Source organism: Passer domesticus, chromosome 3, assembly GCF_036417665.1.
Source record: "Passer domesticus isolate bPasDom1 chromosome 3, bPasDom1.hap1, whole genome shotgun sequence".
In the NCBI taxonomy this organism is placed as follows: domain Eukaryota; kingdom Metazoa; phylum Chordata; class Aves; order Passeriformes; family Passeridae; genus Passer; species Passer domesticus.
In genome coordinates this window covers 88845470-88864254 of record NC_087476.1, presented here as the reverse complement: position 1 = coordinate 88864254, position 18785 = coordinate 88845470, and the positions used below count along the sequence as shown (strand labels likewise).

Sequence of the window (18785 nt, the reverse complement as noted above, 5' to 3'; positions counted from 1 at the left end):
AAACATCTGAATAGGTGTTCTAATAATGCCTCCAATGTCTGTCCTCAGATAGTTGCAAAGTGTTTTCTAAGGAAGAAGGGTTCAGATTGTACCTCTGAATGATGGAGTAATTTCCTATAATTTCCAAAAAATTAATGGGATACACCAGATGAGCCAGTCAGCAGTGCTGGGGATTGATTTTTGTTAATTTTAAACTAGAGCAGATTTAGCCCCATGTGAGAGATGAACACAAGAGAGTGACATAGACCACCAAGCAGACACCATTGCAATCTTCAGTTTCCAGAGCAAATGGAAAATCCCTGCACTGGGATGCATGGTGGCACAAGGTGGTCAGTCTAACCCCACTGAGGGCACCAGTCCTGTTTCCTGACTTGCACAAGGAAAGATCATTCACTCCTTTTGAATCATCTGGTTTCTTCAGTCCCCACAGCTCTTGCACAAAGGCAAGGAAGGTTACTGCAAGCTCAGCATTTTGCAGTATAGCAAAATAGGTGACTAAAGTGCAACAACATTTTAACAAATTGGCACACACACTTCAAACCTGAGTGTGTCACTTCTGAATGGCTGGTGTCACAAGAGATTTAGAAAGATTAAGACCTTTTTTTCCTGAGGATTTACCACTTACCTGTGAGAGGTCTGTACGCAGTCCCCTCATTTTCATCACCACAACAGACCGAGTCCATGCTTATGACCCTTCCACCACAGCACTGCTGATTGAAACTGTCATGCAGGGATCCACCACAGCAGATTTGATTGCCCGATGTGGAGTAAGGCATTCCCTGGCAGCAGGAATCACCAATTCCTACTGAAACTCTGTTTTCCTCTTCGTTAGGGCAGCACACTTCTCCTGTCAATATAAGAATGCAATTAAAGATTTTATCCATTTATAGCCCTTGAAATTCCTGAGAGGCTTTCATTAGATAGCAACAAATCTGGATTCACACAGCTTCATGTACAGAACTTTCCATGTGAAAGCACAGAATCACTTACTGTTTTAGAATGCTATGAAAGTATTGTATTAATTTGTAATAACAATTAAAGAAATGTGCATTCATTAATTCAGGTCAAGACTCTGTAAGATATCAAAAGACAAGCATGACAGAGACAAAGCTGAGAAGAGCAATGAAAATAATGCCTGTGCATATGACAATTATACAACTAAAACTGTTTGCAATTGCAGCTATGCAGTAAAGAGAAGACATTGTTGCTGTTTAACAGAACCATCAGGCTATTTATTCTTCACAAAAAATTTTGTCTCCTTCAAAATCATTCCAAACTCATCTTGATAAATCAATTCACAATGCTTAAAGCATTTTTCATGTTTGAGTGTTACTCAGGACTTCATCTCACAGAGAATGTAAGGATTAAACTCACTTTAAAAATTAAATACCATCATCACAATTGGAGGGCTTGGCTGCTACTTAAGCAAAATAATCAGCTGTTGCAGGAAAAGACTGTAGGATAAGACTGCCAGTGAGACTGACACTGTAATGGTGGGGTAGGGTGGGGCGAACTGGAATAAGCTGTGGGCTATGAACAAAGCACATACTGTTATAACGGATACAAAAATGTTGATAAATGGTAATAATTTTCATTCACTAATGTCTGCTAGTGAATCCAATTGAGCTGATCCAATGTTATAATATTTTTATACTATTTTTCTGTGTTGCAGTGTTTTCTGTGGCTCAAATGTCATTTGGAAGGAGGAATGGCTTTGTTTTGCTATTGAAGATGGATAGTAGAGTTAAATAAAGTATTTTGATTCCTGAATGTTAATCAAGGAAATTGTTTTGATTTTTAAAACTCATCCTTCTCATTTAAAGCAATATCTCAAGTTATTTTCCCATGAAAGGCTGGGAATTGGAGACAGGGAGCTCCAAACTCAATGCAGCCTTTTTCAGAAATAAACATGTGCTGAGATTGTAACAGATGACAGAGAATAGTGTTTTCCTTTCTCCCCACATTCCTTGCCAAAGAAGTGCCTGGGTGGTAGTAGCATTATTTGTTCTGCCTCCCATCTTAGTTCTGGGATGGTTGTTTGCACTTCTTTGAGCACTAGTGTTTCAGAAACTGACTTTCTGCCTTTCTAATTTGTAATCTTCATGCCTCCAGCCCAGTATGCTTCAGCACATCCCGAGCTATTGAGCTGGCCAAACAACATCTGGGAAATATGTATGCTTAGAGAGTTTCCTGTATAAATAACTTTATCAAATAAAGTCAATAATAGCCAAAAAAAACCAAAAACATGAGAACAAATTTTTAGAGTATAATAGATACAATTCATCTAGGCACTTCATCATATTTTCCTGCATTCCTTGGAAGCCAATTTAGTTGCTACACAGAGAAAGTATTAAAACACAGACTGTAGCTTGCAACTATTGGAAATAAAACTATTTTTTAAAAGAACTATTAGACATAAGACACAAAAGATCAGTAACCTTCTCATTAACCTCTCAAAATGGGTTCCATTCCAAGCTAGGCTTGAAAACGTTCTCCCTCTGAAAACTACTATGCAGTCTTACCAGTTAATTGTTATCCTTATCAAAGAATGACCCACATTAACATTTAGCTTGAGGTTATTAGCATATTTATAAAAATAAAAAAGAAAAAAGTGACCAACAGTGTTGATGTTGCTGCCCTTTAGAGTATTAAAAATAATGCAGCAAGTATACTTAGAAAAAAAATTGTTTAAACTCATTTTCAAATATTCACTGTTTCAGGCTTGCAGACTGCTGACTGAACAAGAACTACTTTCAGACATAAGACATTTTGTTCCACTGTGCTTTTCTTTCTTGACATAAACAACATTAAACTAGTTATCATAGACCACTGGATGGGGACAGAGGTCACAGTGTAATCTCTCCATTTCAGTACACTGAGATTAATGAGGTCAGCAAAATACACTTCTCTGGTTTTTCCATGTGATAGCACTTTTCTGATGACATCATGGAAGGCATTCTAATATTGTAATATATTAATTACTTTTCAAAAGATCAGAACTTGGGATGTGCTGAACATGTTGGCAAAATGTCAAGCACTTCTGAGCCTACGGAATGTGTGCCAGCTCGTGAGTAATGGAAGCATTTTAGCTCCTGACCTGACAATTGCCTACAAAGAGTTATTCACTCTGAACACTGGCCCCATGAAAGGAATCTCTCCTCCCCCCTTTTCTTCCTTTCCTGTCAACAATGACCCACCAACAAACTGGAAAACCAAACTCTGGACAGAAATACAGAAATACAGAAGCACCGTTTTGGCAAAATTCCCAAACCTCTCTGAATATAAGAAAAGGATAAATTACCATCAAAGTTAATGCACGTGGGAGGTATACTTTGATCTGTAACATTAGTAGAAACAAAGAGTAGACAATGTAGAAACAAGTAGAAGTGATGTCATCTAGAATATCAACACCAAAGGCTTTCCACAACAGAAACGGCTATGGAAAATCATGTGGGGTCAAGTCACCCATAGAACTAAATTTCACCACTAAATTGCCTGACGGTGCTCCTATTAAGGAGAACTGCCCTCCCCATTATGCAGCATTTACTGCAATTAAGTATAGTTTGGCATAAATTAGTTCTCTGGGAAATGACCTAATCATCAGGTTTCATCAATTAAGCCTTTCTTGTATAAACAGAATGTACCGTGTTTAGAAGGCAAAGTGAGTGGAATTTTCTTTGCACTGAGCACAAGTCTTGAAGACATCTATATACCTTGATAAATCTCACATTTATTGCTTTCATTCTCCTTGGTTTAACAAATACAACCACTTTGCTGTTTTGTTTCATTCATGCAGTAGAAAGGAGTTGTCTCTTACCTGCTAAAACTCTGGTGTAATAACTGCCACAGCACTGATGTTTTGGTTGCACAGCATGTATCTGCCCACCACAGCAAACCCCTGGTGAATTAAGAATAAATGGAATGTACTTGTCCTCACAGCACTGGAAGCCAGGTTTATTGTCGTGCAGAATCCCATTACAACATACCTAGAAGTTGCAAAAAAAGAAAAAAAAAAAAAAGGAAGAGCAGTAAGAAGGTAGTATCTGTTAAACAGAACATAACGTGTTGTCTGGCAAAAAAACATATATAAAAACATGTATCCTACTGCAGACACTAATAGGAATGCAGTCAAATAAAAAGTAACTTGGCTAAAATTCTGTGCCTTCCAGCATTATCAGACTTCAATAAACTCCTGTGTATCTGACAGAATGCTGCTATTCTGTGGCCTTCAACCATACCGCACCTTAATAAAATAGTCCATTAATATGAATCATCTCCATATGCCTCGCAGGCTGTTTGAGTCTCTCAGTGTGGAGTAGATTGCGATGTGGATTTAGTCGATTTAGTCTACCATCACCTGACCCTTTTTTTTCTTCCCAGTTCTTGGGGGTTTTTGGTTTTTTTTCCTTTATGATGAAACCTTTATAACTGAAAAACATTATTTCCCAATATGAGCTTTTGTGTTTTCTTTCACATAAAAATAAGTGGAATATCTTCTTATAGCACATGACCACTTAATTATGACCATAGTTCTTCAGACAATGCAATCTCAAGAGAATAGTATTTATATAAGGATTTTTTTCAGAATAAAATTTATATGTAAATGAATTTTGAAAAGGCCTTTTAACTGTGGACTTCTTTCTAGGTGCTGTCGAGAAAATTATATGGTTGAACAATCAAATATTTATTTGTACACTTACTCCTGTGTCAGTGGAGTGGCACACTGAATAGCCAGCAAATCATACAGCACAGTCAGTAGAATAACCATAAAAATGGTAAACTTGGAACCTACAGCCAGTGCAACTTATATCAGCTTCTTCCAGCTAGACATGAAATGGAGTTGGCAGGAGAGCAGAGATGTTAGAGTAGAGTTCCTCCTTTGTTTTCTTTTGAAATGGACCTCTTCCATTACTGACTTTTACCATGTCCTAAATCAGGTTAGCTTAGTAACAAAGAAATAAAGTGTTCCTCTGAAGGATCTTTTGTTTACATAGGTACTTTAACTATTACTTGAGAAAAAAAAATTAAAAATGTATATTAATAGGCTCAGGGCATCTCTTTTGTATTATAATTATAATGTTAATAAAAATATACACAAACAAAAATATTGGTTTCCTGATGTTGTAAACTCTCTTTGACTTCAGAAGTATGATGCTTTGTTTTGTTCACTTTTGAATGGCCATTATTCCATGACTCTTGGGAGTATTAGGTTGGGTTCTGAAGTTACCATTTACAATTGTTTTCTGCTTTTCCAATGCACTTTCTCCTTCAGCATCTATTTTAGACTAGCAATGTAGCCGAATTTCATAATTTTCAGAATTTTGCACCTCTGTAGGCACTATTACATTATTTTGCTGTCCACTTTGTCACTGGTAATATAACCCAATCTATGAATTTCATTAACCTACTGTTCTTTCTTCCAGATCATTAGCTAAGATGTCAAATAAAACTCTGCTTTAGGACTCTTCTCTGCTTCCTAGCTTTTGGATATTTTGCAATGACTGGCATGCTCTCCAGGCTGAGTTTTTCTTAATTTACAATTGGCTCCAGGGAAATCTAAAAGTTTACCTGGTCTCTCTGTATTTCCAAGTGGCTTAAAAGCATTCTTAAAAACACAAACTCAAAAGTTTGTGTTAAAAACACAAACTCAAAAGTCATATTGGGCCACTTTACTCTGAATAGGTCACCTTTAGCAAAGGTTCTTGACATTTGTAAAAATGCCCTCTGTCTTGTCCATTTTACTTCAACCTGAGATTGAGACAGCAGCCAGAAATTCTGTACCTGCCTGCATGAAGGGAGGCCAAATAAATGTTCCTTGGGCATTCTTGGTCCCAGTTTGTGCCCCTTTGGATTGCCTGGTGTCTCCCTCTGTGATCTGTCTGGCCCAATACCACCTCTTCTTTTCATGGATTTCATTTGTCATCCCATTTTTCATTCTTTTTACTGATGGCCATCACTCAAATTTCACCTGAACACAGTCTTTCCACCTTTCAGATAAGGAAAGGTGCACATCTTTGGCTTTATCCAGGCTCAAATGCTTGAGCAGCCACTTTACTTTCAATGAGATGCTTCCAGTTTTAAGACATGTCACTTGCCTTTTGAATCCTCTGTAGAAAGGGCTGCTCTGCATATTTCACACCAATACTGTGAGGGCCATTTTAGTACTAACTCTACAGAATTAGTTTGAAACACTGTTTGTAAGATTGTACTATTATTATTATTATTATTATTATTATTATTATTGGCATCTCTCCTTTTCCTCCTCAATTCCTGCACAAAATCCCCAGCTGTACATCCAGATGTATTACAGAAGTTTCAGCAGCTACTTTCTCTTGTTAAAAATACGTAAGATCCTTAGTATTCCTCAACAACTCATGGACAGTTTCCAAAGAGGGGCCCAGTCAGCTCTAGAACACATTTAGACTCTCATCTGGGATTACCAGCTGATACAGTTGGTGCTATTATTATGCAGTTTCATAACATTCTCTGCAGTCAGCTGTAAATTGCTAAAGAACACTTTTTTGGCAGTCCTCTAGAGATAGTTTATATTTGCATCGATAGGCAACCCAAGGATTCTGCATTATCATGCCACAAAAAAACCCAAAACCATTCAAGTAATGTTAAAATTATGTCACAGAAAAAGAAGAAAAGTACATGGATTGAAAGTTACAGTGGCAAAAGGTTTGATGAGCTCATCCTCTTACATCTAAATGCGACAGCCCCAGCTGAGTGGTGTTGTCCTGTACATGGAAGCAGAAGCCCTGGAGTGAACAAATATAGTGCTACCAGCATTTTAGGCATGTTGGAGATCTCACCCTTTTAAAGAGAGCTGAATGCTCAACATACCCTTGGTAACCAGAAGATCTTTACTATCTATGGAGATGATACAAGATGTTTGTCCTTAGCTGTCACGGGAGTCCTTAAAAATATCAGTAACTTCACAAAGTAACTCACAAATCAATCCCGTCATTCTCTTCCCACCCAAGCACACAGAGGGACTGTGATACAGGAACACAGGGACTGGGAAGGGTTGGGCACAAAGGAAGGGTTATTATGATGCCTGAGAAAGGGCCAGTCAGCCATGACACTAGCACAGAGTACTCAATATCAAATCTGGCAGGCAGGATTACACAATATTGTAACAATTTTTAAAAATACTCCAAACTTATCTAAGCAACTCTCTTTTAATTACAATTGTGTCATCCCTGATCCCTCTGCTTGTTGAAGACTTTGCTGAAGGATATTATCTGGCCTTATGGACACATGCCAGTTGAGCTAAGACTGATTTACTCAAATAAACAGATGTGCTAGGCAGCCATGTTTATCCTTCTTGTCAAACGCTTGCTGCCAGGGCCACTTTGTGAAATAGCAATTCACAAAATACTCTCAGGAATTCCTATTAGCTACAGGAGTTCATTAAAAATTTCTGCCTGTGGAGCAAACACCAGAATAATGATTGACCCATCATGTTCTCATGTGAGAGGGAATATTTTAAATTAGCAAGGCTCATTCTTTTTTTTTTAACTTAAATTATCTCTGAATCTATACAGACACCCTTTTCAGCTAAGTATACTCACTCACACGTTTCTTTTCCCAAATTGTTGTTCTATTTTGGTAATAGATACAGACTTAGATTTAAAATCCATGAGCAAGAAATTATTGTTATTCTCTTACAAATCACTATTAACATTATCTTCCTAAAATGGGTTTCATTTCTTGTCTTTCAGGTGTTTTACAACAAAGGTGTAATATTTTTAAAGATTCTCTATGCCTGGATGAACTTGAAAAGAATTTGCACAATATTCCTAACATTAATAGTAAATTTTGCATAAATATTGATGGGATACCCTTCATCAGTGTCAAGATGTGTTATGTTTCACTGCTGACAGCTTTTGAAGCTGGCTATCAAGCCACTGTTTTACTCCTCCTGTCCTTAACAAAGAGTCCTGCTGGTGTTTTTAATAAACGGCACATTAATTACAATAGTAAAGGGGTAAACCTGTACTTCCCACTAATGTCAGTTTTGTTTGATTAGTTCATTAACTGCGGATTTATACAGCTTGTTGCAATTGAAAATAAAAAGTGCTAAAGCACTATTAACACCTTCAGTCAGGACCCTTTTAACCACTGATGTTCAGACTCACGATGCAAAGTAAGCAGAAATCATTAGCCCTTATGCCACTCCTTTAATTACATTTTTACCATACCTGTCTCCTTATTTTCAGAGTTCACCTCAGGATGTCAATAAAAACAGATGCACAGTTTGGTAACAGCATGGTTAATACAGGAATGCCTTCCCTATTGATACTGAGATTATGCTACCTGATGGGTGAAACTCAGGCAATACTCCCTTGTTAATTGAAGTACCTCTGCAAACCTCATGGTCATGAGACTTCACATACAGATAGAGTTATGGATCACATCTTACTGAAAACATCTAGAGAGAGGGTGACAATTTTGGCAACTTGGGAATACTCAAGCAGCACAGTTTGTCAGTGTAAAAAGTCCACAAGACATAAGGGACCTCCTGGCAGCAGACAAAATTCAACATCAGAGTGTGTTCTCAGTTCTTCTGCAAAAATACACGCACAAAAGTATCTCTAAATTCTTTCTGTGTTCAAGGAAAAAATCCGTGCAAGTCTGATTGAACACATGGGTAAGGATACTAGGAACAACAATGTGTTAGCCTTAGTTAAAATAACACAGAATCCTAACATTGATTGAAGCAGAAAACTGGATAACAACTAGAAAGAAGAAGTAGGGATCTGATGCAAAGATTATTTAGGATGGAACGAATGTTTGGTCTTCACTGGGCTTAATATCAGTGCATGTGCCCATGAATGTGCATGTACACATGTCCCTTGCAGTGAAAAGGTGACTTGCCCTTTTAGAGATACCCCAGCTGGCTCAGAGTGAGTTGGTTTATTTGCAGAGTACAGTCCAAGCAGAGGCTCTAACCTGGATGCCAAGTGCAGAACACACACAGCAGTGCAGCCTGGCAGCCGGGCTGCTTCCCGCTGCCTTTCTCACAGAGCTGCACCACTTGGCTGGACCCAGCTCAGCCACTGCTGGATGAACAGTCCCTGCATCCCACTCTGCTGCACACTGACAATACACCCTGGTATTTCTTTTACTGGAGTGGATTAAATTTTGGCGATCTCTTATGTAGCTGAATCATAACAAATCCCTCTTTTTCTGCCGTGCCTTACAATAGCAAGCTGATGATTGCAAATGTAATCCATAAATCCATAAGGAAAGATCAATATATAACCATAGATATATCTTGAAATAATTTTACATGAAAGGCCTGGTTTTCCATCATTTACACTCATTATTTCAAGAAAATTGTAAGAGGGAAATTAGATCCAGATTTTGTCTTGTAAACAAGGTGCAATAAGTGACACAAGCAAAAGTGAGAACTCCACAACCTATTTGTCTATTTATATACAACTGTCTGCTTTTGCTGATCAGTCTATCATCAAAAAACTTGTTTATTATTCTGGATCTGAATATTGCTAAAGCTGCTCAGCATTTAATTCTCAGTAGCATCTCTTCACATTTGGCAGTACATTATATGGTGAATAGTTGAGGTTGGATGGGACTTTAAGCAACCTGGTCTAGTGGAAGGTGTGCCTGCTCATAGCAGGGGGTTGGAATGAGATGGTCTTTAAAATTCCTTTCAACCCAAACCATTCTGTGGTTCTGTGAAGTGCAGCTGGCACTGGGAAAAGAGGCTTTTGGAACAAGTGCACACTGGTCAGTGTTACCTTTCACTTCTGTCCAGCAGACTGTCAAATCCAAGGACCACAAACACCAGCAAAAAGCCTGACAGTGAGTTCTAAAAAATATGAGAGAGGGCTGCCACTGTCTTATGTTGTCCCTATCACAGACTTGAGTTTAAAGAGCACTAAGAGCTCTGTAGATGTCTCTTACAGACATTTTGGATGGCTAGTGTAGATATATGTAGCAAACCAGACAAAGCACTGGGAGGGGAATTTTAATCAACTCACCTACAAAAATTACCCCCATGTCATTTTATGTATGAGTGCTTCAGTTTCCTGTGGACTTTCCAGTCATTTATTATATATCCATTGCTTAACAACTAGCACCCACTCTAACCACAGACTTGGAGAATACAGAGAGACCATTAGAACAATGTAGTGCAAAATTAATTAGAAAAAATTAGAAAGCCAGGAAGCTATAAAAATAAATGAACATTCTCCAAGCCAAAAGTTATCACAAATGCATGAAGACTGAAAAAATAAAAATTAAGAGGAAAACTTCTAAAATTAATTTAATACAAATTTAATTCATGCATATACCAAGATGTAGTAAAAGTCTACCATGCCAGAAACCTGAAATAAATAATTTTACATTTTAGAAAAAAGGGCTGCCATAATTCTCTTGCAAGATTTCAGAGATACTTATATTTAATATAGTAGTGCTTTCAAGGGAATTCAACAGCTAAAGCCATGATGGCTGGAATAATTTATATTTTGATTTGAACCCCTCAAATAACTCACTCCCTTAATTACTGTCTTGTCTGACAGGGAATCTTGTGAATACATACTGTTTGCTTTAGTCACAGAACATGTGATGATGTCTTTGACAAATAGAGACACTATTTCATGACATTAAATCTTACTTTCAAACTAAGAGCTTTCTACCTCATTTGTCAATAAAAACCATTACAGACTCCTGTTATGCTATTGATCCTACTCCTAAACAGGAACTCATATGAAGATTAACCTGAAAATAGCCATAATTTAAAAATGCCTCTGACAAATCACAATAGATCCCATTCAGAGTTGCTCATCATTGTCATGCAACAGTTACCCACTTGTAGCTGAATCTAAATACATTTTATCTACTGAAGAATCTGGCCATTAAGCATTTAGCCAAGGAATAACTTAAGAGGGGGGAGAAAAAAACCCAGCAAACTGTGTTAATAACCACCATTTGCCATGCAAGATTTGAGGAATAGCTCCTCACACAGAGAGAAACTTTATAGATTTGCTAGCATTTTTCAAATTCTGCATGCACCCAGGAATTTCCTGTAGCCTTTCAGTGGTGATGACTTTATGATGGTGAGATGACTTTATGCTTGAGCCATATGAACTACCAGGTATTTACAGGGGTTGCCCTGTCCCAGGTACAGCATCCAGCACTTTCCCTTGTTAAACTTCATAAGGTTGGTGCTTGCCCATCTCTCTTAATTTGTTGAGGTCACTCTGCAGGGCCTCCCTGCCTTTGAAAGAGTCAACAGCTCCTCCCAATTTGGTGCCAACTGGCCCAAGTAAGATGCAAAAATACGTACTGAGATCTATGTGTATCCACCATGTAATTTGTAACAATGGGGCTGTGTTGGTGGACTCAAGAGGTGGTACTCCCCAAACTTCATTATCCATGGCTTGTATGATTTACTTGGGAACACCGATACAGCCTGAATTCTTGGGATCAACATCTGCTCTATACACATGAAGCAAAGCTTTCTGAAGGGAAGAAACTTCAGAAGTTTGATGTTGTGAAGTGAGGTTGTTAAGTGGTTGGGAAACTCAAGTCCCCATCCAGACCTGCACCATATTTGAAGGGTTTTTGAAACACAGGTTCTGGCTTAGCTTCCTGTGCAAGGAATTCAATTTACATGTGTTAAAATGACTTCTACCCTTAACCAGCATGTTATAAACTAAAACAATTTAGAGATTCACTTCAACACTGCACCAAACCAAAGTGTTAATGAACACATTCATAAATGCTTACCAATTCATTTCTCTTAAAAGGAAAAATAAGGTCAACAAACAAAGACTTAACAGAATCACTTGTCATCAGCTGACTCACACACAGCTATCCTTGTAATGAGCTCAAATATCCATAGTTGATTTTAAAGTTTCAAGGTATCTATCAGAGCTTTAAAGTATCAAAAAGAAGCAGAACCCTCCACTTCCTTTTCTCTGATAACTAGAGGTTTGGTGTACACACCCCATCCTAAAAATATTTTTCATTATATAAGTAACTTAAGAATATGGCAGTACCTCAGACTCTGGGTGATAACACACTTCTCCACAGATATTTTCATCCTTTTTACATTCTAATGAGATGCACATTCTATTACTTCTGCTGCTCCTGGGAGTTTTCAATGAAGTACACTTCTGCCACGCTTTACGTAGGAGTTCATATCCCAAGATAATGCCATTTGGCTGTCCTGGCGATGCCCAGTTGATTTGAAGGGATCTGCAATATGAAAATCAACACTGTTGAACTTCTGGATGTATTTATGCCTCTATAGCTACCTATGTTAAATTATGAGCATTCAGCAGGTCCTTTTTACACTAGTTCACATGGAGTGAAACATTTTGAAGTTTCTAAAATGTTCTTCTGTATAACAAATTCCACAGATCAAAGGTCTAAAAGTTTCTAAAAAGTGTCAGTATGTGCTAATACTCCACGAAAACTAATCAAACACACAATCCAAGTCCTTAAATGTTGCTGTTTAAATAATATCTCATTCCCACTTCTGTAAGCTTATGTGTAATAAACTATGTAGCATTTTACACTTTTCATTTCATAACTCCTTTTCCTCTTTGACTTTGCCAGTGCAGCTTGCTCACATTGTGCTTAGCCATCACTTAGAAGCCATCAGGCTTGTCTTAATCTTGCATTTCCCTTGTTTAAAACAAAAAAGGATGTTTCTCTGAGATATATTCTTCAGTGTAGAATTAAAACTCACTATAGCACCAGTAAGCACTAATTCCCTTCTGTACTTAAATATTTTCATTGACATTAAATTAAAAGTAAAAAATTGAAGTGTTTATCACTACTAAGACTCAAGACGTCTGACTGAGTGGAAAAGTATCACTGCAGCAACCTGCAGAGACTGTCTGTAGAACAAAATCCTATAGCTGATTTCAGGTTTGATATCAGACCATTATCAGTTTAAGAAAGAAAATCTCTTAAGGGCTATTAAATCATGCTCAGCTGCAGCATGACTATCACTACTAAAAATGTGTAGATATTTCCTTGAAAAACTCACTTAGGACTATGAAGAAAAGAAAAGAAAAGAAAAGAAAAGAAAAGAAAAGAAAAGAAAAGAAAAGAAAAGAAAAGAAAAGAAAAGAAAAGAAAAGAAAAGAAAAGAAAAGAAAAGAAAAGAAAAGAAAAGAAAAGAAAAGAAAAGAAAAGAAAAGAAAAGAAAAGAAAAGAAAAGAAAAGAAAAGAAAAGAAAAGAAAAGGGACATTTGAAACAAAAATACATATCTTCCACTGATATTTCAAATGAATGCTTAATTTCTTGTATGATCACTGTATGATCACCGTATGATCACCATATGTCTTGCATAAGACACGAATTCCTTTCACTGCGAATCTTTAGGTAGAAAGAGATCTCAATGCTACATGTAGATCAATGGAGGACTGACAACACTGCATAGTTCGGCTCCAAGTACCTCTTTTTAATCTGCTTGTCCCAGTTACACAGTCACTGTCAGAATGCCAGTGACATCAGAAATTAGCATTAATTTAAAGTGAAAATGCTACACTGAAACAGAAGCTGCTGAGATAAACTGACATCTTAACAGAAAAAAAATAAGCAAACTATTATTTCACTTGCTTGAGGTATAAACAGAGGAATACACACTGCAATAAGGCTTTGCAGACCAGGAATTAATGTCACCTATGAGGGAATATATTCACTCAGGTGGCTTGTAGAGTTGCCATTATCATTCCAAGGTCTTCATCTGAATCATAGATTTAATTCCATATTCCATCCATTGCTATTTTGCATTCTCTACCTATTCTACCACATACACAAATGCACTCATCCACATTTATATTATGTTACATGTAAAAACAGAAAATCAGGAAAATACATTATATAAACTTCAGGAAAAAATGGTAAAAAAGAAAAGGAAAATAATGGCAGTACTTTAACCTTTATAAATGCCATTGTAACTCTCTCCTGGTTTTTGCACAGAATAGATCACAGGAGCAAAGAAAGCATTCCCAGTCATATTTTTGAATTATTTGCTTTCTACAAGTTTCATTCAGACCCTCATGAATATATTTTCAGAGTATTGTGCCAGTTTTTTTGCAGTTTTTCAAGTCACATTTCTCTCTAATATAATTTAAAATTAGGCCCAAAAATTAACACAATGATTTAAATATTTTGCCTTTTCTGCAGAGCTCAGTATGTATTTCCTTCTTTTAACAAGCAATCACTTTATCATTATTTGATGGGTACACAATCGAGGTGGACATAGTCTGATATAAAGAAAAACTGCAGCTGAACAAGGAAATTGTGTGGAATGGGAATTCACCGACCAGTGCCAACAAGGTAAAGCTCAGCATGACCTTCCAGAACAGGGTCATAGACAAGTAGACTCTTTCACAATTTTATGGGTGTTTCAGTTATGTCTACACCTTCAGATGCTTGCCACCCATGGCAAATTGTGGCAACACAGTAAGAGCAGAGCACAGCTCAGTTTTAAAAAGAACAGCAGGGTTTTCATGGCACTGCAGAGGCTTTTTGATATCCCCCATCTGAAGGCTGAGCTGAAAATCTTCTTAAGCAGGTGCAGATTTAATGGGACATGATGGGCGCTTTAGTGTGCAGGCAGCTGTGTCGTGTGTGGAGCATCTGACACAGCTGCAGGAACACGGGGACAGAGCCTGCCTGTCCTCTCCTTGCACCCAGGCACTCCCTGTGGGATACACTGGAGTTGTGTCTACCCTGGGAAGTGCCCACAGCCTGAGCTGTAGAAGCAGACTCATAAACTGTAGGCATAGACAAAAAACGTGCAACACCACAGAGGTGGGGTATAACCCTTGTCTGCCCGGAGAATACTCCAGGTGTCTGCCATTTATGGAAGTTCCTGTGCTGGATGAGTCTCACTGCTGTCACTGAGGTGAAAACACTGATGCAGGCAAGGCAGCCTAGCCAGGATCCCAGAAACAATGTGTTTCAGACTACAAGTGCACGAAAACACTTTCAGGAGATAAAGAACAATTTCAAACTGATCCATGAGGGTGTATCTGCTTTTGTGAAGGAGAGCAAAGTGAAATTGTTTGGCTCAAGAATATAAAGACAATTATTTTTGACATTGCCAGGTAGAATTTTTTTAACACATGAAAAATAACTTTTTTTTTTTTTTTGATAATGCTTCAGATATATATTGATAAACAGACTTCAGAAATATATTTCTGGGGTTTGCCTGCTTCATCACCAGCTCCAAATGCCCACAAGGCAGAAGAGGACTCCTGATTTTATTTTTTTTTTTTCTCAATACAGTAGTAAAAGTTAAACAACGAAGATTAAAGATATATCAAGGCTTCTCTTCAGAATCTTGATAACGAATGTTTCATTAGTCTCATCACATGCAAGAGTTAAATTCAAAAAAATCAAAGATTTAATGACTTTACCTTTTAGGAGTTGGAGGTAAAAAAAATAATTAAAAAAACCCCACAAGATTCACCTGACAGTCCTAAGATAGGGAACACTGCTATTATTAATGACTAGTGGGTGAAATATTTTCCTCATCAGGAGATCACATATACTGAGCAACTGCTGCAGCACTATTGTACAGGAGTTAAGTACCTGCTACATGGTGGATGCAGGGCTGACATAATTAGAGAAGGCAGTATGACACAGTCCAGACACTCTGATAAATGGCATCACACCTCTGCTGTTGCTACAAACTTCCAGGAGAAACCTTTCAGTGCTTCATGTTCCCCATGACTAGGGTAGGGAGACCCAACAGGTGTCTTTTGACCATTTTCCCACTATGGAAAATCAGATTCCCTGGTCTTTAATTCGCAATATTCCCTTGCTGAAATCAGCACTACATTTTCTCGCTTTCCATTTGCCCAGCAATGAGACCAATTTAAAGGCTTTTTAACATGGCACAGCAATTTGACACTTTCATATTTGATTTCCTTTAGAAATCATGAGCAAATACCATAATTCTAATAATTTGTTGCTATGTTTTTATCCATTTTTTCCTGAAATCTTTTTCACTAGCATGTTCATTTGAAATAATTTCTCCTCCTTATTCACTCACAAACAGCAACCTTCTAAAGTCCCATGATACTGAACACCAAGCCACAGAATTCACCCAGCTTTTTTTCCATGGCCTTATTTTTTGTGAGCTTTCCATTACAACCTGTCCAGGGTTTCTGGTTCCCCCCAAGATACTTAAAGGGCCCTCTCTTCATGAACCTGTGAGGGATTTTCCCTAGATTACCTAGATTAGGCCATGGTGCTTTCTGAACCATCAACCTTTGCATTAGGCATGCAACAGAATTGCTGTATTACAAGGAAAAAGAGAAAGAAGAGTGTTTTAAAGTGGAATGAACTACATTCCAACACACCATGAGAATTAAATCCACTACCCAAACTTTCAGTCAGTATCCACATGCATTCAGTACTCAGAAAACTTTCTGAACTGTGCAATAAAATAGGACACTTGTCTACAGAGTCAAACCCTGAGGTCATAATTAAAAACAAAATAAACCACAAGCGTATCTGATTTCAGTGGCATTTGTTTCTACCTAAACTTGGTCAATGCAACCACTCTTCCCAAAAACCCTAAATGCAGGCAAGAAACACAGCAAAGCAGAACCTGACTTAGGACTCCAGGATTGGGTGCCACACTGTTTTCTATTTGAAGTCTGGCATTATAAAATAATTATATCAGACTGTGACCTTTTGTGCCAAGTTTCAGCCTGAAGCTGAGTTATTAAGTGTACGGGGTGGAAAAGTAAAGTATTTATAATGGCTCTGGTGGTATAACCTTCATTAGAACAGCATGGATGGAGCTGCTATCAGAAAGACTTCTAAGTTGGTGGGTGAAATTATAATTTCTGTCATGTATCACCTTGAGGCAAATTTTAAAACAATTATTTGTGAATGCTACAAAGACATTCTCCTACAGCATTCTCATCAATAATACAGCCCCCCAAACTGATTCAGAAGAGGGGAAAACTTCATGATTCCAATTAAAGACAATAAACTGCACAGGCTTTATTATATCTCACGTATCCCATGAGCCTATACTCTAGAAATGCCTTTTTTCGCTCTCTGATGACAGGTAAGTATTAAAATGTTCTCTTGTCCATACAAACTGGGGGTTTTTTTTGCTCAAGCTTTTTCTTTTACAGTGGATAAATAAGCAAAATTCATATTCAGCCCAGCACCTGCCAAGGCTGTCAGCTGTAGTGTTTGTCATATTTCAATCAAAGCTGAAGCCAGCCAGTCATTTTTATACTGCACAATCCCTACATACTCGAGGACCAGAATTAATGAATTAGCTATTGATTAAATTCCACTCTAGCAAATCCACCGTGGCAAATAAATGAACTACCCGGGGCACATGTAGGCCACGGCCAGACATGTCTGGGCAATCGATCAGTAGTTAGTATTCTTTTGGGATATAAGAACAGCTGATGATAATATGACATGTAGGAAAAGGCAGTGTAGAAACAGAGTCTGTTTCTGGCTGAGCAGATTATAAAATAGGAAAGCATTTTTGATCCTTTTGCATTCATGTGTTATGACATATTTAGTCTATATGTAATAGCAGAAACATGCATAAGTGTTTGCAGTACAGACAAGTACAGACAGTACAGAAAAAGGCATACATAAGTTAAAGCCAAGGGCAAAAGATGAGATCCTGAACTGGGTTCTTATCATCAAACAAGCTTTGACTGTATCTAGATGTGTGACAGAAAAATAGCAAGCTTAATTTCACCCTTATACAGAGACAAATGCTGAATTCAAGCAAAACATACAAATAGCAAACAGGAAGCTGAAATCCTTAAGAGACTGGAGTAGCAACTCCATTCTGTTGGCCATTTCTGACAGCTCAGATGCTAGATACTAGTTATTTTCAAAAGATTTGTTTTTCTTTTGATGAAAGAAACACTGCTAATGAGCATACTCCACCAGAAGAGGAAAATCACAGGAACAATAACACAAACACAGGAGGTTAACTGCTTTACTGTCGGTGTAATTCTGAAAAATGTGTTTGCAAGTTGAATTTTATTTTGTCTTTGGAAGATATTAACTCTCAAAGAATCACTGTATAAGCTACTATTTGGCTGCTTCTAAGGACTGCAAATTTGATGATCCCTTTACAATTGAGAAGTTTGCCCATGCCTGTGGATGTAGTGGATAGGCAGTTGGCAAACAGTGGTTCAAGGAGACATAGATATGCACACTTTTTCAGATAGCTTGCTAATTCTTACTGCTGTGATAGGTGACTTTTTTTTTTACCCAGAATTATTCTAAGTTTCCATTATCAGCATCACATTGCTCCCTGAACATTAATCTTCCTCTTCTTAACTGACAGTAGAATGTGATAATTTTCATTCCACTACCCTTCTTCTCCCAACTATTTCCACTAATGCCTTATTTATTATCACAGCACGGTGATACCCAAATGGGTATGTACAATCAACCAAGGGTGAGACTTTTTTGATTGATCTTTCAGTGAAAAAACTCCAAGACCAAAGATAACAACCACTAAAAATATTTTCAAAGTGCATACTGAATTCTTTCATGCACCTTATTCAATTTTGAAAAGACAACTTTACATTCTGGTCCCCAATCTCACTACAAACGTCCCTGATACATGAAAGCCACCTATAGCACAGTACCTTGAGCCAATTACGTGAATAATGGGTGCTGACAGCTGCTTTGGCTCATCTTCCACAGTGGTGATCTGGGTCCCATTGCTCCTCACGCAGGCATACACCGTGCAGGCTTCAATCTGATGGAGAGGAACAGGATGTTC

General features: G+C 37.7%; 1 protein-coding gene across 4 annotated transcripts in view; it reads right to left on the bottom strand.

The window, feature by feature from the left end:
* Nucleotides 1-18785, bottom strand: part of USH2A (usherin) — a 391511-nt gene that overhangs the window by 89308 nt on the left and 283418 nt on the right. For all 4 annotated transcript variants that reach the window (XM_064414216.1, XM_064414218.1, XM_064414217.1 and 1 more), the window contains 4 exons: nt 18649-18761; nt 12033-12231; nt 3818-3986; nt 626-847 (listed from right to left, as the gene is read on the bottom strand). In XM_064414216.1, coding sequence (XP_064270286.1) covers nt 626-847; nt 3818-3986; nt 12033-12231; nt 18649-18761 — 703 coding nt within the window. The remainder of the gene's footprint in view (nt 1-625; nt 848-3817; nt 3987-12032; nt 12232-18648; nt 18762-18785) is intronic.